The following is a 26,736-nucleotide window of genomic DNA, read 5'->3' as shown; positions in this document are numbered from 1 at the left end:
AAAATATTTAGTAATTTACTTGCATGCAGGACTGTGAAACGTCTAAATCTGATGAGGGCTGTTGCATCACTCATCTACGATTCTTTTAGGGAAGATAATGAATTTTCTCATTGTTTCATTGTTATTTACTCCTAAAGTCATAGAAATTTTTTTTGGGGGGGTTATGTCATGTTTTTACAACGTTTATTAAAGACAAACACATTTAGTGTCTGACTCAACGGTGATATCAGCATTAATGTTGCTGATTTTCTTAAAAACAGCAAGAGTCTGTTTAAAATATGAAATACATTTCTTTTACCAAATGGTCATATAAATAAGAAATAAATAAATAAACATTTTAAGACATCAAACCTTTATTTAAATCAGGTCAAACATGTCCAGCAGTGATGAATCCTCAGAGCATCAGAGTCAGCGACAGCAAGGAAAGGTTTTCTTTCAGCGGTTTGATTTCATTTGAACAGTTTTAGCAGAAACTGAGGTGCGACGCTGCTCAGCAACATTTAGTAAGTCGTTTGTTGATGTGTTGTGTTACTGGTCTAGATCCTGTCAGCGAACTCGCAGAGTTTGAGAGGTCGAGCCCTAGGTCACAGCAGGCTGAGCGGATCGGTGATGTCCCATGGAACCTCCAGGAGCCGGCGTGATGGACGCAGGCCCTCAGACGGCCTCCAGTGACACCACATGGCAGATTTCTGTGTGTATGTTGCTACAGAAGTTACTCAAATCCTGTTTGGATGACCTAAAAGTGTAGAAATGATTAAAGAAATATAGGCTTGGCTGCTCTTTTTTTTTCTTCAAAGATTGCAATGTTTGATTAATGTAATTTCATATTTTTGGATTCTTTTGGAGTCTGTAATTTGTCAAGTCACTCCATAAAGTCAGACATTTTGAGAGGATTTAACCAGTCAGCAGACTAAAGGTCTGCGATCTGCTTTAGACAAACCCTTCTGCTAACCTCATCCCACAAAACGTCAACTGTTACTACAGAACGAGAGTAACTGGCATCATATCCACAAGTCGTGTATAAACATAAAAGACTGGCAAAGCAAGACAATACAAAGAAAGCAAAATGAAAAATCTCTGACATGATGTCCAGAAGGAAACTGATAATCGATCGCTCTGAAGTCTCTTTTGGTCGTACGAGTCCAGTTCAGATTTTGAACTGAACATCAGTCCCGATCATCATGAAGTCCTGCAGAAAATATAACAAGCTTTATTAATATAGTGATACTTGCAAAATGTGATCTTTTGAAAATCCATCACAGCTTCATCACATGTGTCTCTAACCTTCATGATTCGAAGCTGAGTGTTCTGGAGCCTCATCTTTCCAAGTGCAGGAAGTGGGTAACCCTTAGCAAGTTGAGCTGTGATGAGGAATGGATAATTTTAGATAATTTTATATCAATCAGTCACAGAAATCTCATGCAGGAAGCGGCACAGTGACATCAGGACATAAAGAATCAGAACAGAGCATCTCTGAACCTGGTCATGTAAAATATTGATGCTAGAGAGTTCAAGGTCTGACATTGTTGGGTTTGGTTGCATGTTCTGCTCCACTGAAGTCTGTCTGCAGATCTTTACTGACATTTAAGTTAGGGGACCGTGTGGACTGTGGCGAGGCTGTGACACAAACCCGAGTCATGGTCATTCCACCCACTTAGCAGTTAGACACATGAGAGAGATGTATTCCTTGGCTGCAAAAGAGGTTCATTTAGCTAAATCTATCCATGTGATTTGCAGATTGCACCAGAAATTGTCATCTGGAGAGATCTGGGGCCTCATCTATAAAGCTTGCTTGCGCAGAAAAAGCGCCTGAAAGTTGCGGAAGCCACCTTCTAAGCAAATCCTCGGATCTAAAAAGAAAAAACTAACCGAAAAATCTGCTTATCTTTACGGCAACTCGGACCCTCCCGTAAGAATTTACGTAAGACACAGGGAACTGGCGACGCAGGCTGTGAGGTGGTGAAATGAAGCCAGATTCATGTCATACTCTTAATAATGTCATCACATATCACAACATATATCAGACTTAAAATAATAAAATAATAAAATAAAATAAAATAGCGCTGATCGTGTCCTCTGTGTGTGAAGCTGTCAGTCAGGACTGCTGTAGCTGCAGCCTCTTCTTCACCCGCTTTAGGACAGAACAAATGAGGGGCTGTGTTTAGGGAGCCCCTAAAGGGACACAGATTTTTTTTCATATATATGAGTTTTACACGTGCGTGAAACCTTTACGTGCAGGTGTATGGTGCCTAAATTAGGGTCCCGCGTTAAAACGACGCAGAGCCTACGGCGGAGGGTACGCGGCGACGCGCAGCTACGCCGTAGGCTCTGCGTTGGTGTAACGCAGAACCATAAACCCGCCCTGAGCAGCTCTGAGGGGAGACGGGAGAGGAGGAGGGGGAGCGGGGGGTGAAGCAAGCGGGGCTGCGGGGCCGTTTTCGTATCGCTTTCATACAGTGTCTTGATAATTTGCAATTTAAGGCTGAGCCTACCGCTAGTTTTTAAACTTTAAAAAGAAAGGGGAAAAAAAACATGATTTTGAAAAGACGGGGACGGGTGTCCCCTGTTGCGCCGGGGAACTCACGGCGTTTAGCGCAGCAACGGCGTGCTGCCACTCACTCGCTTTATTTTATTGTATACTTTTTATATAGTTATTCTAACTTTTACTGTGACCACCAAATAATGTGGTTTTCCTGTCCTCCACATCATCTACAACATATCTGTCTCCGTGAAAGTCAGTGTCACGGTGGCTGCTACTTCTAATTCATTCTGACGCACAAACAGGCTGCAGGAAGCCACTGCGCATGCTCAGTAGGCTCATCCATATGCATTTATGGGCGTGTAGAGGGCGGGATTAGAGGCGGATTCAGCTGCGCAGGTCTGTGATTCATAAAGGAACGTTACGTGCAAGTCTGCGTGCACATGGTTTTATTGATCCGGATTTTTTTTTGCGCCCGGCATTTTCGGCTTTTGAGTGTACGTGCACTTTTAGTATGACTCCTACGCAGTCCATTTTAAATGAGGCCCCTGGGCTTTGAGGATTAGTCATTAGGCCTTGAAATTTACATCAGACGTTACCAAGGTAATCAGCCTGACTTCTAAAGTTGCTAATTGTGAGTTTTTCTTTTCATATTTGCAAAACATAACTTATTTACTTATGTTTGACAGCAGATTTTATTTTTTGCTTTTGATGTGTTCTGGAGATTTTTACCACATGTAACTCAACAGTAACAACTATTTTACTCTATCAGTACATCCGTTATCCATAACCTCTCCAGTCTCCAGAAGTGGGTAACAGTTGAATATGCAGTATGTTAAACTGTCATGGTTGGTCCTCCAGCCTTCAGTGGTTTTCCACTCCCCTCTCTCCTGCTCACTCCATCTGCCAGCCACGCCCACCTCGTTAGCCACGCTCACCTCATCACTCACTCTTTTCACCTTCTCTCCCAGCTGCAGCTCCTCAACAATCAGGACAGCATAAAAGCTCCTCACTCCTGTACTCTCACTGCCAGATCGTCCAGCATTCCCTGTCTTGACCTCACGTTGGTGGTGTCCCCCTCAGCCGGCCCCTCGTATCCTTAGTCCCCCGAAGCCAGCCCCTCGGATTCCCTCTGATCCGTCTGCTCAGTCCCGAGACCGTCCGTCTGCTCAGTCCCGAGACCGTCCCGAGACCGTCCCTCTGATCCGTCCTCTCAGTCCCGAGACCGTCCCTCTGACCCGTCTCCCAGCTGCAGCTCCTCAACATTCAGGACAGCATAAAAGCTCCTCTCACTGCCAGATCGTCACTCTGTTTGTAGATGTAAGACCTTCCAGCATTCCCTGTCTTGACCTCCCGTTGCCGATCCTGCCTTGTCTCCTGCTCTCCGTTGCCTGACCTTGTCTTCCGAACTTGACACTGATTGCTGCCTGATCCTTGTCTTGCATTTCTGCCTGCTCTTCGTCCCGATTGAGGGTAATAAAGCAAACCAGACAAACTACCACTGTGTGCTGCATTTGGGTTCAAAACCTCACCCCGTAACATAAACTTTGATACAGATTTAAACATTGAATGTCTCTGTGAAGATGATCTGTGTAATGATGCTCTGACAGCTCAGCTTAACTCACTCATCCTGAACTGTTCTGTCAGGAAGGTGGAGCCCTTGGAAAGTTGCAGGGTATTTAAATTTTTGAATTATGGTTGAAAACCAAAAACAACAATCTCACCATTTACTATGGGTATCACTACCGTCTTCGTGAGCAGCTGGAGGAAGTTGTCGAGTAATCTGACCTGCAATTAAGCGTAATGTTGGTTTAAGTAAATGAAGATATTCACAGATAGTCTTGTGTATTAAATGCAGCTCTCACCTGAAACTGGCCCACATAGCTTCTGTCCAGGGTGAGACTCATTCTGCAAAAATGGACAATATTATAATGTTATGATCACATCCTTTCAAGGACCTCCAGGTCAAAGTCATCTGTTTTTCTTACTTGTTCAGGCCGACCTTCCCAACAAGTTTCATTCCCCTGACGACCATGTTGGTGGTTACACTGGTGTCCTGCAAAAACAGCGGTGGGACATTTTAGGTGTTTTTTCAACCATCACGATGGCTTTTCAGAATATTGCCCTCAAACTTACCAAGTGTAGCACAAAAAGAGGGGAAAGTCGGCGGTTGGGTTGGATGGCGTAGGCCGTCACAGCGGTGGTGGCCTGAATCGTCATGTTGTTGGGTTCAAAAGTGGTGATGGGCCTCTTCTTTGCCTTAACGAGCAGCTTCATCATCCGACCCGGGAATCGCTTTGCAATCTTATAAAACAAATAGAGCTGTGATGCATTACTGCCAACACAGGCATTTCTGCATCTCTAAATAAATATATAACAAATACATCTACAGTATAAATCACAAATTTAAGGTCACCTCTGGGATGAAGAATCCGAATGTTCTCGTGCTGAGTCGTACAGGAGAGCTCTTTGGGATCTGTTGTGACGGAGCAAGAAAAGACTTAGATCAAAGTGATCTCATGGACATGGATGTGCTAGAGAAGCAGAAGGATGGTGCGGACCATGTTGTCTGTGATGTAGAGGGTGAGGAGGCCAGCTCTGTTGTACACGTATGCTGCCGAGTTGGCGGTGAAGGCAGAAATGCCAATGTACAACATCTTGTTGTTCTGTTGTGGCAGGGAAAAGGCTGCTGCTGTGAACGGAGGCTCCTGGTGATTCCTAATGTTGTAGAATTCACCCTAACGACAAGAAGATTAAGTTAGTTAGATTAAGTTAGATCTACAGACTCTGAGAATGTGCAGTTATTTCCAACTCCTCACCTTTAAGTTGAGCTCTATCGCAGGTTTTGAAATGGTTGGTGATGACACCAGGGAATATTCAATTTCTGCATGCTTGTCAACCTTGGCAACAACTGGAATAAGGTAAAAGATTATTATTTCATCCTCTCATTAGAGAAAAAGGGTTAGGTTATTAAAAAATGTAAAGTTATACCGTTGAGAGTTTTCAGCTCCGGATTTAAATCAGATACTGCTTTGGAGACCAGAGGGCATATCTGTAAAGAACCGAGGAGATACATCATAACAGAACTAAAACAAGCGCTTAGATGTTGATTTATAAATTTAAAAGGCTCCTCAAAACTAACACGAATTAAAGCTGCAAGCAGCGATGAACGGGCCCTTGCGCGTGCAATTTCTACCTATAAAGGTCAAGGACTCCAAACTAAGTCCGATGACACCCCCCATGAAACTCTATGTCAAACCATTCAATCAAATATCGACCAATAAGAAGAAGGGGCAGGGCTCATTTGCACCAATTAAGGTGAAGGAGTCAAAACCGAGTCAGATGACACCACCCACGACACTCTATGTCAAACCATTCAAAAGTTACGGCAGAAAATAGGGACTATCAAATATGGACCAATCATATGAAGGGGGGGCACGCTTTTTGGCGTCTATCATCACCATGGTAACGCTTTTGCCTGAGAAAAGTAATTCCCACCGTCGCAGGATCGAGACGCACATTTTGATGTATAACACACCTGGGTGCACGTTACGGTTCGGGCGAAGAAACGGCCGAAGAAATGGCATAAATTGCGCCAAAATTACACGATTAATTCAAAATGGCCGACTTCCTGTTCGGTTTTGGCCATGGCGCAAAGAGACTTCTTTAAGTTGCGACATGATACAGGTGTGTACCGATTTTCGTGCATGTACGTCAAACCGTATTGTGGGGCTTGAGGCACAAAGTTTTCTAGGGGGCGCTGTTGAGCCATTAGGCATTAGCCCATTAATGCAAACCATTAAATATCACATTTTTCATCAGGCCTGGCTTGCGTGCATAATTTGGTGACTTTTGGGGCACGTTTAGGGGGGCAAAAAGGCCCTTATTTAGTCGGAAAAATAAAAACGAGAAAAACGAGCAAAATTCCTTCAGACACAATAGGGCCTTCACACTGTCAGTGCTCGGGCCCTAATTACAAGGGGAACTATTTTCTTTAAAGAATTTAATTCATCCATAACTTTCTTTTCTTTAATAAGATCAAACTTGTACAAAAGAACAATTTGAGAGTTATTCCTCTAATGTGTGATGTCTGACTTGTGCCAATTGGGCAGTTTTAGGACATTTTTAGGCTGCTTCGTGTTTTTGTTTTGTAATTGCTGCCAGAAAGGTGACATCTGCTCTATGCAGATGACTCCATGTCTGTCTCCAGAGTCACACAGCTTTTTCACCTTTGAGAAAGAGTCACATCAGCTTTGTTTTGGTCCGTAGGAACATTTACTTCTGACATGACGTCAGTGAACCACACAACAAACAATACATTTAAAAGCCAGCGGATGGAGGGAAGGTGTGTTTAGCATAGTGTTTGACATATATATTAAGGTGTTATGGCAGAATATTGTTGGATGGTTCATGTTTCTGTAAATCTTTAATGCAACTTTCTATCACCAAATATAAACCCCTAACCTTACACAATATTTTTATGCAGCTCAACTTAGACATCTGGCCTGTTGGTGCAGACCTGACTATGGGCCAAATCCACAAAGAATAGTTTGCGCCCGCAAATAGCGCTGTGAATTGCTCCGCATTTGCGCCCGCAATTTGCCCCCCCGCTTTAAGGTCCTATTCACAAAAGATTTTGCTCTAATGATATACCAGCGCAAACACGCCCATAAAGTTTTGCGGCTGAGTGCAATTTGCACTTGTCTGAGTAAGTGAGCGGAGCTGTTTCCAGTGTTCTCCATATTTCAGCACACAGATTGGTCCATAATGAAAACTGCAGAAATAAAAAGTAAAGCGAGTGAAAATAAAACGCCGTGAGGCGCAAGGGCGCAATTTCCACTGGGAACAGGGGGGACATGCCCCCCTACTTTTCAAACTCATGCTTTAGTCCCCCCCAGCTTTTTTACAGTTTAAGAACTAACGGTAGGCTCAGCCTGTATTACAAATCATCAGGACACTGTGCGAAGAGCCCCGCTCCCCCTCCTCCCTCCTCCCTCAGTGCTGCTCAAGGATGATTTATGGTTCTGCGTTAAATCGACGCAGAGCATACGGCGTAGGGTACGCAGCGACGCGCACCGTGCAGTGCGGACCATTATTTAGGCATAATTAGACTTAACTAGTGTGTGCGTATGTGACAGACGTGCATGGGACGATTGTGAAATACGGAATAAACTGTTTTATATGAATTCTAATTCCCAATTACGTAACAATTCCGTATTTCAAGGGACGGGTGGCAGCCCACCCGTCCAGCTGCTGCATCTCCAGCAGCAGCTGAGAGTCCTGACTGACGCTGAGCTTCACAGGGACACGATCAGCGCTATTTTATTATAAGTCTGATATATGTTGTGATATGTGATGACATTATTAAGCTGTTAAACACACACATTCTAGATTTATATGTTTATATGGTGGAATTGTTATAAGCAGCCCCTTTCTGTATGGATGAATCCTGAGCTCCTGTTATTTTTATTTTTAAATCCGAGAGAAGTCCACAACCCCACTTGATCTGAGTGTGTACAGTCATGTCTGACTATAGATTTCACCCTTAATATCATTCAGTATCACACAGGCTTGAATGACATTGAAGAGAGAGAGAAACAGAGAGATGGGGAGTGAGGAGTGAGTTTGCGTGCAGTTAATACACGCTTCTGACAGACGGTATTTGCTCCACTATTTTTGCGTGTGGCAAATAGCGCTGGCCTTTGTGAATTAGGCGCTTTTTGCAATGAGGCTTATTTGCATAGAAAGGGGGCAATTTTGCGCCGAATGTATGAATATTACCTAATTTGCATGCATGCAAATGGCACCGGCGCAGACTGCCACTATTTGCTTGGCAGCGCAGTTTGTGGAGCAATTCGCCCTTTGCGGGTGCTTTGTGAATTAGACGCTCTCTTTTTGTGTCATTTGCACCGGTTTAGCGGCCGCAAAAGCCGCGCAATCCTTTTGTGGATTTGGCCCTATGAGTCTAAATGGAAAAAAATGGAAAGGGAATTACAGGGCTTTCAAGCCCAGACATTTTGTGGGGGACAAACATCTGATAGATACTTTGAGACATGCTATGAACCCAGGTTTCCCAGGTTAAATGGCATGACCCAGCTGACCCAGCTGAGCCACAAAGCAAATATAGCCCCCTAGTGGCATGGAGCAAAATTACAGGAAATAATACAAAATGAATATGGCTCATACAGTAGCATTTAGATTTGAAATATAGAGCACTGTAGTGAAAAAGTACAGACTTAAACTTAAACTTAAACTTTATTTATTTATATAGCGCCAAATCATACAATATAAATGCAACACATGGTGCTTTACATGCAGAATAAAATAACAATAAAAAACACAATTTAAAACATCCCATACCCCCCACCCCCCACGCGTACACACACACTAACTCACACTCATACACATTTGCACACACTCACACGCCCACACACACACACACACACACACACACACACACACACACACACACACACACACACACACACACACACACACACACACACACACACACACACACACACACAGTAAGTGGACTGGTGACATGGCTTAGCACTAACGATCCAGGTGAGGAAAACACTACCTATGGGTGGCCGTCCCCACCGAGAGGCTCCACCGACCACGACCACAGGGAGCATCGCCAGGGGCAGACCCCACACAGAAGGTGGAGTCCCACCCCCAGGCCTGAGGGATCCCCATGACGACACCCCCATGGGCGGAGCAGGCACACCTCCCAGTGTGGACGACCCCCCTGAGGAAGCACTGGAGTTAAAAACTAAAAGATTTAAAAGAAAGTAAAAAATGCCTAAAAGTGTAAAGTTTTAGAGAAATCTATACAAAACTTAAGATGAATAATAAATAACATAAAATAAAAAGTCACTAAAATGGATTAAAGTTTTAAAGATAATTAAAGCTGCAAGCAGCGATGAACGGGCCCTCGCACTCACGGCCACCGCCCCCCATAAGCATATCAGAAATGACACCACCCACGACTTCCTATGTCAAACCATTCAAAAGTTATAGCAGAAAAAAGGGACAACCAATCAGAAGAAGGGGCGGGGCTAATTAAGGCCAACGAAGCTCAAGGACTCCATACAGAATCTGGTGACACCACCCACGACTCTCTATGTCAAACCATTCAAAAGTTATAGCAGAAAATCGGGACAACCAATCAGAAGAAGGGGCGGGGCTAATTAAGGCCAACGAAGCTCAAAGACTCCATACAGCGTCCCATGACACCACCCACAACTTCCTATGTCAAACCATTCAAAAGTTATGGCAGAGAAAAGTATTCTAGGGGGCGCTGTTGAGCCGTTAGGCCACGCCCATTAATGCAAACCATGAAATATCTAATTTATCGCCAAGTCTGTCTTGCATGCCAAATTTGGTGACTTTTGGAGAACTATCAAATATGGACCAATCAGATTTCAAAATGGCCGACTTCCTGTTCGGTTTCGGCCATGGCTCCAAGAGACTTTTCTTTAAGTTGTGCCATGATACAGGTGTGTAGCGATTTTCGTGCATGTACGTCAAACCGTATTGTAGGGCTTGAGGCACAAAGTTTTCCGGGGGGCGCTGTTGAGCCATTTTCCCACGCCCATTAATGCAAACCATGAAATATCAAATTTATCGCCAGGCCTGGCTTGCGTGCCAATTTTGGTGCCTTTTGGGGAACTATCAAATATGGACCAATCAGATGAAGGGGGGGCGTGCTTTTTGGCGTCTAGCGTCGCCACGGTAACACTTTTGAAAGAGAAAAGTAATGCGTGTAGTCGCAGGATGGAGACGCACATTTTGATGTATAACACATCTGGGTTCACGATACGGTTCGGGCCGTATTAATTCTCGAAGGAATGGCATATATTGCTCCAAAATTACGTGATTAATTCAGAATGTTCAAAATGGCCGACTTCCTGTACGGTTTCGGCCATGGCGCCAAGAGACTTTTCTTTTAGTTAAGACATGATACAGGAGTGTACCGATTTTCGTTCATGTACGTCACACCGTATTCTGGGGCTTGAGGCGCAAAGTTTTTTCGGTCTGAACCAACCAGATGAAGGGTGGGCACGCTTTTTGGCGTCTAGCGTCGCCACGGTAACGCTTTTGAAAGAGAAAAGTAATGCGTGTTGTCGCAGGATGAAGACGCACATTTTGATGTATAACACACTTGGGGGCACGTTATGGTTTGGGCCGTATTAACTGCCGAAGGAATGGCATAAATTGCGCCAAAGTGACACGATTAATTCAAAATGGCCGACTTCCTGTTCGGTTTCTCGACATGACGCCCAGAGACTTTTCTTTAAGTTGTCCCATGATACAGGTGTGTACCGATTTTCGTGCATGTACGACAAACCGCATTGTGGGGCTTGAGGCACAAAGTTTTCAAGGGGGCGCTGTTGAGCCATTTTACCACGCCCATTAATGCAAACCCTTAAATATCAAATTTTTCGCCAGGCCTGACTTGCATGCAAAATTTGGTGACTTTTTGGGCACGTTTAGGGGGGCAAAAAGGCCTTCCTTTTGTCAGAACAATAAGAAGAAGAAGAATAATTCCTGCAATTACAATAGGGCCTTCGCACTGCAAGTGCTCGGGCCCTAATAAAAAAAGCTAAAGAAGTAGACACAATAAATAGCTAAAAAGACTAGGTAAATGAGATCAGATAAAAGCCAAACTAAAAAGTTGTGTCTTGAGCCTCCTTTTAAAAATATCAACAGGGATATAAGAGGGATATATGCACTCTGAGGTAGTTCACGTATGATTTAAAGTTTAAGCCAGGGATGTATGATCCAATATTCAAAGAATGAGAACAAAAGGTGCATCAGAAATATGTACAGTATTAGAAGTTCTAAAGACAAAGTATTGCCTTGAAAACAAAGACTTCTTTAGATACTTGCAGTTGAGAGATTATTTCACAAAAGAGATGAGGTCAAATTAAACTATAAATAAAGTGATTGGTGTTATTACTGATTTGTACAAACAGAAAGGATCTCGGGCCATTTCTGCTTCTTATCAGGCTTTGGGTGAGAGCAGGAAGGAATCAAGACTTTATATAAAAGAGAAATGGGAATCAGAACTAAAAATCCAAATGTAAGAGGAGGAGTGGTACCACATGTGTGAGACGAATGTATTAATATGGAGGGAGTTCTGCTGGAAGAACCTAACTCGCTATTTTATGACGCACAAGATAAAATCTAGGCATCTCGCTATACGACAAGACTGCTGGAGATTATGTGGGAGTGTGAAGACAGATCATATACGGATCTTCTGGAATTGTATAAAAATGAGGATATCCTGGCAAAATGTGAACTCAGTTATAAAAAATGACTTGGGATATGAAATCCCAAATACTTGTCCATTGATGTATGTAGATAATATTGAGAAGGTTGTAATGAAAGAAGATTTGTACTTTACCAAAATATTACTCGCAGCAAGTAAGAAAGTCGTCACAAGAAGTTGGCTCAATGTGAAACCTCCAAAACAGGAGCAGTGGTTGGAAATTGTCCAGGAAATACTTGTTATGGAAAAATTGACATACCGGTTGAGACTAAAAAAAAATGTATGTATGTAATGTAAAATGTATACATGACACCAACTGAACAAATGCAAGGTGGAACAGTGTACTGAAGAATAGTATCTCCAGACAGTAAGTGTAAGTTTATAAACTTGTACCTTGTTTGTTGTATTGGTTTTGCCTACATACGTATATGTGAAAACTCAATAAAAATTGAAGAGGACATATCAGTAGAGGATATTTAAACAATAGGCTGATTTGGTACTGATATAACTTAATGCAGGACCTTCTGACGGTCTCAGACTCTCCTAACGATCTGCTTGTTCTGTTTGGAACATTAAACTATGAATTGCCATGTGGCTGTGCGTGACCCCAGAGAGGGGTTTTAGTCACTTTATTGGCTGTTTATTCCTCACCTCTTTCTCCATTGCTCTACGCAAAGCTTTGCCAATGGATTTTCTGAAGAGATTGTACAGCCAGCTGAAAGAAAAATCAACCACAGACATCGTAAGTAAAAAGTGTAAAAACATTCACGCTCTCTCCTGCAGGTTCAACCCTGCTGCAGCAGGCTTCTCTTACCTGGCTCCGCCATGGAACTTGACTCTGGCCCTGCCAACTCTGGCAGCACAGTTGACGCTACTGACCTCCGGTCGGCCCATCGCATCACTCCTGATTCCAATGCTTGTGCTGATTGTAAGTCCATTGACGTTCAAATTAAAATAGCCACTGTCCCTTCTGTTGAGAGACACAAGTCAGTGCTGCAGAAGAAGGTGCAGTTGCATTGTGTTTTTAAAAAAAAAAATCTTTTTCACTCACATCCAGAAAAGGTACTTGACCCTCCAGTTTCCACGTAGATTGATGAAGGCATTAGTGATCCTCATTCTAACTCCGGTTCCTGGCACAAGAGTCACTGAAGACTGCGGTAATCCCACATTCAGTATTCGACCACTAGAAGAATCCCAGTTACGGTACGTTAGGATAGTCAGGTCCCCAGTTTTCAACAGAAGTTATAAAAGCATCAAATAAACTGCAGCCTTACTTTGAGAAGCTGTACCTGACCTTGCCAATGGGAAACACCCCCGTTTTCCCAGAAAAACTAGGGATTTTGATGGATTTGAGTTTCTGCTGTAAGGCAGCGATGCCCAGTACCCTGCCTATCAGAAGGGAGGAACATTTGATAATGATGATTAAACTGTGTGGAGATCCTATGAATGAAAGAGGAAGTTTCAGCTGCGAGGCTTACCATACTCAAGGCCTTTTTCTGTCAGCCTGACCTTTACTCCGGGGTTGATGCTTGAGGAAGTGGGTATAAGAGCCACCAGGGTCAGAAAGCAGATCAACATCTTGACTTCTGGGAGAATACACAACAAATTCATCAGCAAACCTTCCTTATTTTAATAAGATAGCAGGGTAAACCAGGTGAAGCTTCTACTTTGTGAAGAATTCTCAGAAAAATGTCAGTAAAACCCAAATCAAGACAAGGTCAAATATACATGTCACATACACCAGTGTCACATTCAGTGCCTTACTGAAGTAAAAATAAAAAAAATATTGTGACTTTTGAACATTAAATACCAAAATATGATTTTTTGTGTTTTATGTTTTTAACTACATGGAAATGTGGTAAATTCCAGGTTTGAAGATGCCGGTGTCCCAAAAGGAGACTTTGGTTGAGCATGTTTGGTATTTTTGGACGGGGTAGGCCTATGAAAGAACTAACTGTAAAACCTCAGATGAAACCACATGACTTTTATTAGGGGATCATGGGTTGTTTGTGTAAATATTCATTATAATTTAAGTTCATTAGTCTAATTTTGTATTTAGGAATTAATTTAGGAATTTGTATTTAGGAATTATTTAGGAATTAGAGAAACTGCCATCCTCACTGTTTATTTAGATTATTTGTCTAGGTTACGAGGAGGAGATGGGCAGTGATTTGGCCACCACTGCCGGCCCACCAATTTACTAAAATGTCCTTGTGGAGCTTGGGTACGTCGTGTTGCGGAGGAAACCCGCATCCTACTTTGTGGCTGGGATCCGACAAACCACCGGAGAACAAACGCAGAATCCTCCGAAGGATTGACAGGAATGTCATGAGAATATCAGGTATGATTTCAGGTTAATGTCATGAGAACATCAGATATGATTTCAGGTTAATGTCATGTGAACATCAGTTATGATTTCAGGTTAATGTCATGAGAATATCAGGTATGATTTCAGGTTAATGTCATGAGAATATCAGGTTTGATTTCAGGTGTAATGTCATGAGAACATCAGGTATGATTTCAGGTTAATGTCATGAGAACATCAGGTATGATTTCAGGTGTATGGAGGACACAGCATTGTAGTATTTGTCCGGTAATGACAACCTTTAGTATTATTTATTATTATTTTCTGTGCAGTTAAAATACAAAGTGTGTTTATGGCACGGACTGCAGGGCAGCATTATAATAAAAATACACAACATGATCTCACAAAAATCCGTGAAATGCCCACGACCTCTCACCACTATTTTCCGTGGTACCAACACGGAAAGTGGTATAATTACGTGTGAGAAAATTCAGACTCCTAGATAAAGGCGTTAGTGAACTATGCAAAAAAGACACAAAATAGGCCCTGTTCCATTAGTCAGGAGGCTCTCAGAGCTAGAGGTTTCTACACCCTCCTAACCAGCCAGAACGTTTTGGAGGAAACACTGTTGCAGAAGTCATAGAAATCTGAATGTTTTATATGTTGTTTGGGGGCATCCTCTGATCAGACAGACGTTAGTTTGGTGCAGATCGGACCTGTACTTTTCGATGGGCGGGGCTTTGAAACGTCACCTTTTCCAACATTCGAACGGACACCGTTGCCACAACATTTGACCAAACCAAGTAAAACTTGACCTGTGGCCTCCATATGGGGCCTAGATTGGGGTTGCCAAGTCTCAACTCTGTGAACCCTCTGCAATGCCAACTAGCTCTGTGGAAATTGTACAGCCACTGGACCAAAAGATCCTAGCAAAGGGCCTTCTGCATTGCAACATAGTCAAAAATCAGCCTCCCAGCTCAAAGCGTTAGTGAATTATTGAAAAAACACACAAAAAAGGCCCGAAAAAGGCACCACACACGGTGACCTTTGGCACTTTCGAAGGTCGCACGGGTCTGGACCTCGGCCCATTGGATGAGAGTCACCTCCTGATACAGAGTCTAGAATTTCAGCTTCCTAGCTCAAAGCGTTAGTGAACTATGCAAAAAAAGACACAAAATAGTCTTCGCAGGCCCGAAAAGCAACACACGCGGTGACCTTTGACACTTCCGAAGGGCACACAGATCTGAAACTCGGCACAGTGGATGAGAGTCCCCTCCTGATACAGAGTCTAGAATTTCAGCCTCCTAGCTCAAGGCGTTAGTGAACTATGCAAAAAAAGACACAAAATAGTCTTTGCAGGCCCGAAAAGCAACAGACGCGGTGACCTTTGACACTTCCGAAGGTCACACAGATCTGAAACTCCGCACAGTGGATGAAAGTCACCTCCTGATACAGAGTCTAGAATTCCAGCCTCCTAGCTCAAAGCGTTAGTGAACTGTGCAAAAATAGACACGAAATAGGCCTCATAACAATACATAACAAACCTCCTGTGCCTACTGAGCATTAATAACATGTCATAATCGAAGGAGAACTAATTAAAATGGATGTCCTTAACATGAACCTATTGTATTATTGAATTATCAAGGACACTTTCGTGTTTTTGTGTTTAGAAATGTTAAAGATATTAAAACAAAACCATAACACAATGAGGAAAATACCGTGGCGAACAAGTCGTGCCCAGAGCGTGTCTCGAACCACAGTCTCCCAGACCACAGTCAACTGCAATAACCAGTCGGCCAAATGCTGATGTGTTGCCCAGGCGGGCAAGGCCTTATCTTATCTGTGGTCGTTACACTATGTTCCAAAAAGTATTGTTTTTAATGGACAAGATCCAGCATTTTACGTTGAATTCTATTGTTCAGGTTTTAAAATTCTAGCTAAATACATAAAAAAGGGAGATGAGGTGTGAGCTTCATAACAAAACTTCTGTGCCTACTGAGCATTATTAACATGGGGTTAGCCATAGAAAGGGGCGATAATGAGGTGTGAGCTCCATAGCAAGCATTAATAACATGGGGTTAGCCATAGAAAGGGGCGATAACAGCCTCCTGCACCTACTAGTAGGTAGAGTAGGGCCCTACTGGCCCATATCTATGGGATGATTGTTATCGTTTTGTCCTTCATTCAATGGTATGACAGCAGTCAAATCAGGTGACGGATCCCATTGACTTAGCATAGTACTATATCTGTGGTGCTCCCATTAAAACCTCAATAAAACACTGCTAAAACAGCGTTAAAAACATGTTTTTACAAACTGACAGTAAAAAACAGTACCTTGCGCGACAAAAACGCATAATTTAGCCACTATAACAAAGAATAATATATAAATAATAATAATGTCATAATCCGTGTATATATCACAACCACGGATCCCATTGACTTTGCATAGTATTATATCCATGGTTCTCCCATTAAAACCTCAATAAAACACTGCTAAAACAGCGTTAAAAACATGGTCATACAAACTGACAGTAACAAACAGTACCTTGCGCGACAAAAATGCATAATTCAGCCACTATAACAAAGAATAATGTATAAATGATAATAATGTCATAATTCGTGTATATATCACAACCACAGATCCCATTGACTTTGCATAGTATTATATCCATGGTGCTCCCATTAAAACCTCAATAAAACACTGCTAAAACAGCGTTAAAAACATGTTTTTACAAACTGACAGTAACAAACAGTACCTTGCGCGACAAAAAAGCATAATTTAGCCACTATAACAAAGAATAATATATAAATAATAATAATGTCATAATCCGTGTATATATCACGACCACGGATCCCCTTGACTTTGCATGGTACAATATCCGTGGTGCTCACACGTAATTATAGCACTTTCCGTGTTGGTACCACGGAAAATAGTGGTGAGAGGTCGTGGGCATTTCACAGATTTTTGTGAGATCAGGTTGAAAATACAATAGTTTCACTACAGACGTGTTGATAAGAAAAATGTTTTTTGTTAATTAAATTTTAAATCGTAGCTGTGATAATGTACCGGGTTTTTCCTAAACTTCTGGACGGCTTAGGTGATATGGGGGTTGTGGGTCTTCCCCCAGGTACATTTGATGAGGGGGCTGGGGGTGTTATAATGGTAGGGAAAACCCTAATGTATCATACCTTTAATAATTGTGTACTGTATTGCTCCCTCAGATGAGCCTGACCAGATGGATCAGAAGGAGGAGCTGTGATCAACACCAAAGCCATCCTGTGATGCCCAAACACAGTGGTTAGATCCAGGGATGGAGGACCACACCTATTCTATTATTTATGTGCTGGAGATGAGGCGATGGGTGACCGTGGTTTCACAGTTAGAGACTTGCTGGAGGAGCGTAGGGTAAAGCTAATCATTCCAGCATTCACACGCCAACAATGCCAGCTGACCAGTGAGAAGGTCACTCGCACACGCCGCATTGCTCATGCCCGCATTCATGTTGAATAAGGCACCTGAAGGTGTACAAGATTCTTTCTCAAACAGGGCCAACTAACTTTGTGCCCAAAATGTACAAAATGCTCAAGATTTGTGCTGGTTTAGTGAATTTAAGAGCTGAGTTTATTTCAAGTGAAAAATTCAATTCAATTCAATTTTATTTATATAGCGTCTAATACAACAGAGTTGTCTCTAGACGCTTTCCAGAGACCCATACCCAGAACATGAACATGACCCCCGAGCAGTTATTACATAAACAATGGCAGGTAAAAACTCCCCTAGTGGGAGAAAATCCTTAAGCCAAACAGTGTCAAGGAAAAACTCCCCTTTAGGAGGGAAGAAACCTTGAGCAGGACCAGGCTCATAAGGGGGGACCCTCCTGCCGAGGGCCAGACTGGTGGGTCAGGGACGGCAACAGCACAGCAGGCAGGTGGAAGCAGCAACGGGATGACCAGGGGTGGGGACCGCCGGCCAGCACGCAGCTCCCGAAGCTCCGGCCCAATCAGCAAGTCCCAGGTTGGGGTGCAGGGTCAGGGAAAGACTTGTGCTCCGTAATGCAAGCTACAAGCCACCCACGACCACCTGCAGAGAGAGAAAAGGGAGGAGAAGGGGGGCCAGCAACGGGATGACCAGGGGTGGGGACCGCAGGCCAGCACGCAGCTCCCGAAGCTCCGGCCCAATCAGCAAGTCCCAGGTTGAAAAAAAAATTAGAAGACATTTAATATTGCATTTAAACATACTTACATATTTCATTCATTTAACATTTTCTGAAAACAATTGAGGTACAGTTACACTTACAGTATCTTTAACACATAACTCTCAACAGGTTAAGTGCTGTATGTAGTTTTTCAGAGCTGCACTTACATATTTCATTCATTTAACATTTTCTGAAAACAACTGAGGTCCAGCTGCAATTGTTATTTTTTTGAGGAAATACATTCCAAATAGTGTGATTTCAGCTTGTCAGGTGTGAATGTTTTCTGGTTTCTTAAGTCCTCCGACAGTAAACTGAATCTCTCTCACTTAAGACACAAATGTAATGTGCTTTTGTTAAACAATATTTTTGTGTTAAAATGTTTTGATTCATGTCCCCTATATTGTATGTCCTAATGTGTCAGGAGGGGATCTTTCAGGTTGTGTTTTTAATAAAACTAAAAACAAAAATGAAGTCTGTTGTACTGTTTCCCCCCTAGCTTTATACAGGGCTCTTGGTGTTTTGTGTGTGTATTACACATAACACCTGTTATTTGCTTACTGTATTTTCAAGAGATTCAGATATTTGAGGCAGAGCTGAATCTTCTTTGCAACAAATTCATCTACAAATGTTGGAAGCATGTGTGAAAAGTTCTGGAGGTATTTCATGTGTGTATCTGAAGTCTTTGTCAAATGAAATTTGGAACTCCAGGTGCTCAGTTGGTGTCCAGATAACCAGCTTGCAGCCCCATGCACATCACTGTCAGCTGGACCCGAAAGAATAAATATAAAAGATGGCTTACAGTTTGTCTTAATGAAGGTTCACAAGTAGCCTACCTGTCACATTAGTTCATAGATTATAAGCAGTACTCGAGTTCAATCAGGGGGATGGTGGATTTTATCATATGGGGACAGATAATTTGTGCTGATTACAAATAATATAATATATTACAAATAATAGCAGTGACCAAAACACCTGCAGAAATACTGCAGGAATGACATAGCAGCAGTTAAATGCAGCCTTCTGTAAGGTTTAAATATCCACTGGGCTTACATCTAATCCTTCACAGGATAAGTAAAATGGATCACTGCAAAAACTCAAAATCTTAACAAGAATATTTGTCTTATTTCTATTCAAAATGTCTCATTTTAGTAAAAAAAATCTCATTACACTTAAAACAAGACTCATCACTGGAAAAAACAACAATTTTCACCTGTTTCAAGTAGATTTTCGCTTGAAATAAGTAAAAAAAATCTGCCAGTGGAACAAGATGTTATTGCTTGTAATGGGAAGATAAATCTTGTCCCACTGGCAGATTTTTCTACTTATTTCAGGTGAAAATTTACTTGAAACAGGTGAAAATTGTCAAATGTTATTTTTCTGGAGTTATTTTTCTGGTGATGACTCTAAATGTTGAAATAGCAGTAAAACCACATTCATTGATGAAATGACATAAGGGATGGAAAGGGGGATGATTTTGACCGTTTTTATTTCAGGGGGGATGCCATCCCCCCTCATCTCGAGTACTGATTATAAGTAACAATATTTACCCACCTGGAGGTAGTATCCACTTTGCCCATTGGGAAGAATGAGATACTTCCCATCTTCTAAGCATTTCTTCACTTCTTCAGGTCGTCCTCCCATCCCTCGATAGCAGTAGGCAGAGGTATGATGATATTGTCCCGTTTGAGCTGTGACAGGTGGTGTTTCCACATGTTTTATATCCCCAACGCGCAGAGAAAGAGGGTTAACGCGTTCACTTAGCATGTAAACAAACACCGGTTCAGGCACGCGCCGGAAATCGCACCCATAATTCACGCAAAGCCTCATGGGGGCTAGGAATAAGGTGGACCATTTGGAGCCCTCACACCCTCTCACACTTGATCACGTGCCGCTGACGTCACTGAAAGTATGTGAGGGTTCAGGGCTGGAGGGTTTAGGGTGGAGATTGGGATTCAGCAGTGGTGTGTGTGCTTTCAAAAACATGACGGTCATGGCGAGCCAAGAAAAGGCGAGTTTCGCAACGTGGAGATATTGTCATTACAGCAATCCCTGGTTTTTCGCAGGGGTTACGTTACAAAAAGAAGTGAAATTCTTTTTACAATTATTATACAAGGCTTCAAATTGCGGAGATCAGCACCGCCTCACACGTATTCTGCCGCTCTTCTGAGCCGCTGCATCCCGACTCGCGCTGTAGCGTCTTTTTCTCCTAAAGCCCGTGGTGCAGCTGTGTTTTTTCGAGAGAAGAAAATAGTTATGGGTCGCTGTTGACGCTCTTTTTTCATTCTGGGCAAAAAAGATTCTTATAAACCGACATGCCACCATGGATTATATCTGAGACTGTAATGAACGATTCATCAAAGGGTTCCGTTCTTTAGCTGCTGCTGAAGCTCATTGGCCGTTCTCAGCTTGTTGCTAAGCAACAAATGTTATTGACACAGGAAGTGAAGAAGCGGGGAGACTGTTTAGAATGCAGAACACGATTCACAATGCAAATCCATACAGTACCTGTATGAAGGCTAGAGGGGCATTAAAGGGGAGCATTTAAAATAATGTTTTTATTTAAAGTAAGTAAAAAGTTACTTTTCATAGTAACGCATTACTTTTTGGTCTAAGTAACTGAGTTACTAACTGAGTTACTTTTTAATGAAGTAACTAATAACGGTAACTAGTTACTATTTTTCAGTAACTAGCACAACACTGATCCTAACCCTAATCCCCACTCACCAGTGCACCCCCCCAAAAATTTTTATCACCAGCCGCCACTGTTTGGCAGATATTTATTAGCGGATTAGAATCAACAGTAAACCTGACACTGAACCCTGCTCCAGTTTTCTGAGTTTACAGTTACTTTTTTTGGAGGTGTGTATTATAAATAGAGTGACTATCTTTAAAGTGATAAAGCATTTGGATTTCTTGAAACTTGTCTAAAAACATACTCTCAGTCTTACCTGAAGCAGCAGATTGTCAGGAACAGATGATCAGTTTCTTCGACAAGGTGCAGTGAAGGTGGAAGAGAGAGACATGGCTTTTAATTTACTCTCTCAATTAGGAAGTGATGTCAGTGAGGGGAACAACCTACAATTGAAGCAAACTTTCACTGTCACGTTTCTTCATTTATGTTTCTTCATTTATGTAACGGCTCAACTGACTGTTTGAAAAAACTAAACAACACCACATTCTGTGTGGAAACAAATGTATTAATTTTATTTTGGTGTTATTTTGCTTTTGTGTTGTTGCTGCTGTTTATGCTTTCTAGTTCCTCACGTTCACATTTCCACTGAGCACAAACAATGAAAGCAGGCTGAAAGCAGTTTGTCGCACCGTTTCTAAAATATAAAATATTTAAACACATTCAGCCATGTCAGTCTCTCTACGGCTGTTTTAATTAAATGTGGTTACAGCAGCTTTTGTTGCCAACTGTGGGATGTTTTTTCATTAACTATTATTGTGTCATCACAACAGCAGATCTCCAATTAAACCACATAGGCCACTTTTTTTTACCTTGCAGTTTTAACCCCTTATGTCATTAGATCTGAGCCAGTTATAATAGCAGATGATGGTCACCCCCCCACGGTGTTAGTTTGTGACAATTAAATTAATTAATTTGCTTGTCAGGAAAAAGGCATTGAGCTTTTCTCTCATGTTTGGTCTTGGACAAAGAAACCAGCAGCTCCTCTTGTAAACACGAGCAGGAAAAGCTTTGCTGTTGTTCAGCGACGGTTAATGTCATCATGGCTGGAGTTCACGTTCTTGTGCCAGCGTGCTTGTGTCAGTGGTTCCCAGAAACATTGTATTTGTTTTATTTTTCTTGTTTTATTTTCTTCTGATCATTTGCCCGTTTGTTTTTCTCTTCAAAGTGACATCTCTTGAAGTTTTTTCTTCTTTTTTGAAATTTCAGTAACACAGATGAACTCATTAGATTTCATGATGAATGGGCTCTTCAATGTAAAAATAAATGTCTGCATTTCAGGTGATTTTAGACAGATGATTGATACAAAGCAGTATCTAAAGCTTCTGAACAAATAAATATAAGTAGAGGAGACCCACTTTGTCATCAATTGAAATGTTTACAATGTTCTGTGAGGAAAAATATCAGGATATTAGCACATTTTTCCGTCAAAATGTCTGCAACAACAGTGCAGACATTTTACAAAGGGCTGAGGTAGACGAAGGTGCAGGTACCGGCCTGCCTCCTGACCTCCCTTAACAGAACATGTGGATCATATTGAGAGATGACTGTTGCACCAGTTCGAGACCTGTTCACAAGAAGAAAGAGACAAAATATCAGAATATCTGAAATGTTTCACCCCACTCTCTTAAATTCACGAAAGACTTTTGAGGGGAATGTAAAATTTGACCTAAACAAAATGAAGTTGAAGGAAAAAGATATTTACAATTACTACAACAATAAAATTGGACCCACAAAGCAGACTTACAGCTAGCTGTAAAAAGCTAGAAAAAGGTAATTTGTTAAGATGCAAAACTTCATAGTGACATAAGAAACCTGGAGTAACATAACCTGCAGATGCTTTGAACCAACTGTCAAAACCTTTGTTAAGATGTCTGAAAAGGTTTCATGCAAACGTTACTGAGCTGTGTCAATATTTGTACGGTAAATGTTGTGGCTCAATCAAACTTTGTAATTCAGAAATTTCTTCAAATTCTTATTTCAAACGCATCCTCTTGCAAAATTGTGGTAAATTTGATTAAGCAAGAAAAAACGAAAATGTGCCCCCTTGCGTCAGACTAACTGCCCAATTGAGTTTGAAAAGTGACATTTCACCAGTAACCTTTTGACCTATGGAACTAGGGTTGTTGGGGGATTTCCACCTTTTGATCGATTAATTTGATTAAGTTGTAAATTAGAATGATGGATAGGTGCCAGATGCTGTAGGACCCCTTTAATTTATGTATTGATTTATTGTTTTAATCTCTTTTTCATTATCATGTACAGAAAGGAGTTGTGTGATGTGTGGAATGTAATTTTTATTTTATTTTTCTCGCTCAGCAGAGCGAGAAACTTTTATTTTTCTAGCTCAACAGGCATAATGTTGGATGCTAATACGTAATACGTCCCGATAACTGCAGGTGGCGCTAATATGTGATGTTGCCTAGAAAGAAAGAAAGAAGAACAACTGGAAATGGCGGATCGCTCTAGTCTAGAGTTCTGAACAGAGCCCGCTGTCATCAGTCAGTGTTTTCACTTCTGATAGAAGTCAAGAAGGATCGAAAATACGATACTAATAATAAAATTAAAGCAATGAACGGGCTCTTGCGCCCTGGCCGACTTCCTGTTCAGTTTTGGCCATGGCGTCAAGAGACTTTTCTTTGAGTTGCGACATGATACAGGTGTGTACCGATTTCCGTGCATGTACGTCAAACCGTATTGTGGGGCTTGAGGCATAAAGTTTTCTAGGGGGCGCTGTTGAGCCATTAGGCCACGCCCATTAATGAAAACCATTAAATATCAAATTTTTCATCAGGCTTGGCTTGCGTGCAAAATTTGGTGACTTTTGGGGCACGTTTAGTGGGGCAAAAAGGCCCTCATTTCGTCGGAAAAAGAAAAACGAGAAAAACGAGAAAATTTCCTAGAGATACAATAGGGCCTTCGCACTGTCAGTGCTCGGGCCCTAAATATACTGCTGTTCACAACACAGTCAAACACAATCTAAATCGATGCCATGATAGAGTCTAGTGTAGAGTCTAAGCTATCACTGTTTAGCTAGTATGTTTTGTCAGAGTTCTTTTTTATTGAAAGAAGGAACTGATCCGATCAAAATTCACCAGAAGTGTTTATTATACAGAATTGTGAGCTCAAGGGTCCTACACCAACAAGTCCAAGTAATAAAACACTGACTGTCCACAGATGCAATAAAAAAGACCCTGAGCGCATGGCTTATGTAAACATTTATACTATAGGTGGAGATGGCATGGTTTAGACTTTGCCACTCCCGTGGTTGAGTGGTCAGCCAGATGCAATTAGCCTAGCGATTGCAGCTGAGTCAACTTCTGGTATTTCACCACACTCGGGGCGCTGAACTGTCAGCGAGGCATCAGCATTGTTACTGCCTACTTGGGGTTATGTGATGTTCCACTACAGCAAATGGCCCGAGCTAGCCTTTGTTCCACATGTCACCTCAGGAACTGTCATACAGTTTTTATCTGCAGTTTTCAGCAGAGAGGGTGATCCTACAGAGCTGGTTTCAGACAACGGCTCGCAATTTGTGTCACATGAGTTTGAAACATTTCTCCAAGACAGGGGCATCGTGCACAGAAAATCTTCTGTCTATTATCCGAGGGCAAATGGAGAAATCGAACGCTTGAATCGCAGCCTGAAGGACAGTCTGCAAACTGCTTCGCTGGAAGGGAAACCCTGGAAGGAGTTCACACGGGATTTCTTACACATATATCGTGCAACACCTCACTCCACAACTCAGTGCTCACCAGCGGAACTGTTGCATGGTCGACCTATGCGCACTAAACTTCATGTGGCTGGACGTCCACTTCCACACGGTGCACCACTGTCATCACAGTAGGTTGCCACCAGAGTGGGAGAAAAACAGAATAAGAGCAAACCATACACTGATCGGAAACGTGGTGCAACTGCTGTATCCTTTGCATGTGGGTCATATGTGCGGGTAAAAAAGCCTAGTATTCTTCCCAAAACACAGCGCAGGTTTTCCAAACCACTGAAAGTGGTGGGGAAAAAGGGACAGTACACCTACCTGCTGTCAGATGGACGGTGCTGGAATGCATCTCACCTCGCACCTGCCTATCTTCAGGAGAAGGAGAGTGACAACCTGGACTTTGAAGCTACGTCAGCTATACCAGCTGTACCAAAACCAATGCAACGCATACCACATGCCAGACCAGTCAGGCTCAAAAGAGCACCCGAGTGGACTAGATTTTGTTCTTACATAAAGGGATATTCTGTCTAAATGTACAAATGCAGGAGTGAATTGTTAACTGTTGATTTTATTTTCAGGAGTTGAATTTATAAGAAATTATACTGAAATTATAAGTTAATTAAGTCTTCAAAGAAAAACAATTTAAAAATGTAAGGGTAATTTTATGTTGTTGTTTTTTAAGCACATCTCACTCACTCACTCACTCATCTTCTCCCGCTTGTCCGTTCCCGGGTCGCGGGGGCAGCAGCCTCAGCAGGGAAGCACATATTTTATTATATGGAGGTAATAAAAGTAAGGTAAGGAACAGTAAGGAAATTTCCCTATCTGAAGAGTTGAAGTACATTTCATAGTTTGGTACATGTTTGGGGATATGTTACATTTGCTGTTCCTTGAATAAAGTAAAGTAAAGACATACGAAGTTGTCTTATTTCAGGACACAACATGTTAAGACCACATAGGGTAAAGACCTGCAAGTCTGCCTGCGCGAGTCCACCGAGCAGAGCAACCAAAGTAGTGCAAAATGTGTCTCAAAACCATCCCAGTCAGATATGGGTACAGACCAAGTCGCACCTCCGATAGGCAGCGCAATCCGCAAAACCTGTGTTGTTCCATGGTATACCTGTCTGTCACATCCTCTGTTACCTTCGATCTCTGGAACTGTCAGTCCGCAGTTAACAAAACAGAGTTCATCAGTTCATTGTTACATCTCTCAGACATTCAGGTCCTAGCCCTGACAGAGACTTGGATCCGCCCAGAAAACACAGCTACACCCGCTGCTCTATCCGTAGATACAGAATTCACTCAAACACCTGGCTCGCTGGACGAGGTGGCGGTACAGGCATTCTTATGTCCAAAAAGTGGATTTTCACATCCATCTGTACCATTGCTAACTGCTCATCACTTGAATATCACGAATTAAAAATCTCTAAGCCCTTCACTGCTTACATTCTGCCCTCCGGGAGGCCACATGGATGAGTCCATCTCTGAACTGGACATGATTCTCTCTGACATTCCTGATGATGGCTGTCCACTAATTGTACTGGGAGACATGAACATTCACATTGGCACAGACAAATGAGTTTCTGGCTCTCATCCACTCTTTCAATCTTACACTGGTCCAGACTCCTCCAACACACAAAGCTGGTGACATCCTTGACCTGGTCCTGACCAGAAACTGCACTACAGCTGACGTGTGTGTCACACCACTGCACCTCTCAGACCACTTCCTTGTTAAATTTTCCATCTCCCTTCCTCATGTCACTCACCTGACTCCAAAGATGGTTTTCTAGCGCAGAAACGTATGATCTCTCAGCCCTACACAGCTGTCTGATGAGGTCTGCTCTAACCTCCCTTCCCTCTAGGACTTTCCCACACTATCTGTTGATGAGGCTACAGAAACACTCTGCTCCTCACTTGCCTCCCTTTGGATAAACTCTGTCCTCTGGTGTTCAAACCAGATAGACAGAAACCTCGCAATCCATGGCTCACAGAGGTTCTGAGGGACCACAGAGCTGAACTTAGGGCAGCAGAAAGAAAGTGGCGCAAATCCAAAGAGCATACTGACTTGTCTG

At 42.3% G+C, this 26,736-nt stretch overlaps 1 protein-coding gene across 1 annotated transcript; it reads right to left on the bottom strand.

The window, feature by feature from the left end:
- Positions 1-335: 335 nt before the first annotated feature.
- On the bottom strand, positions 336-21,245 carry LOC133448941 (bactericidal permeability-increasing protein-like). The gene is made up of 16 exons (XM_061727965.1): positions 21,206-21,245; positions 13,235-13,342; positions 13,031-13,145; positions 12,808-12,939; positions 12,571-12,726; positions 12,408-12,471; positions 5,471-5,531; positions 5,299-5,390; positions 5,041-5,217; positions 4,896-4,955; positions 4,616-4,783; positions 4,468-4,535; positions 4,345-4,387; positions 4,204-4,267; positions 1,285-1,361; positions 336-1,189 (listed from the first exon to the last, which is right to left on the bottom strand). The coding sequence occupies exons 2-16, from the start codon at positions 13,332-13,334 to the stop codon at positions 1,148-1,150; spliced, it is 1,419 nt and encodes a 472-aa protein (XP_061583949.1). The 5' UTR covers positions 13,335-13,342; positions 21,206-21,245; the 3' UTR covers positions 336-1,147.
- Positions 21,246-26,736: the final 5,491 nt, after the last annotated feature.

Source organism: Cololabis saira, chromosome 8, assembly GCF_033807715.1.
Source record: "Cololabis saira isolate AMF1-May2022 chromosome 8, fColSai1.1, whole genome shotgun sequence".
Lineage (NCBI taxonomy): Eukaryota > Metazoa > Chordata > Actinopteri > Beloniformes > Belonidae > Cololabis > Cololabis saira.
Note: the sequence above shows the minus strand (reverse complement) of the source record. Positions and strands in the feature narration are given on the sequence as shown.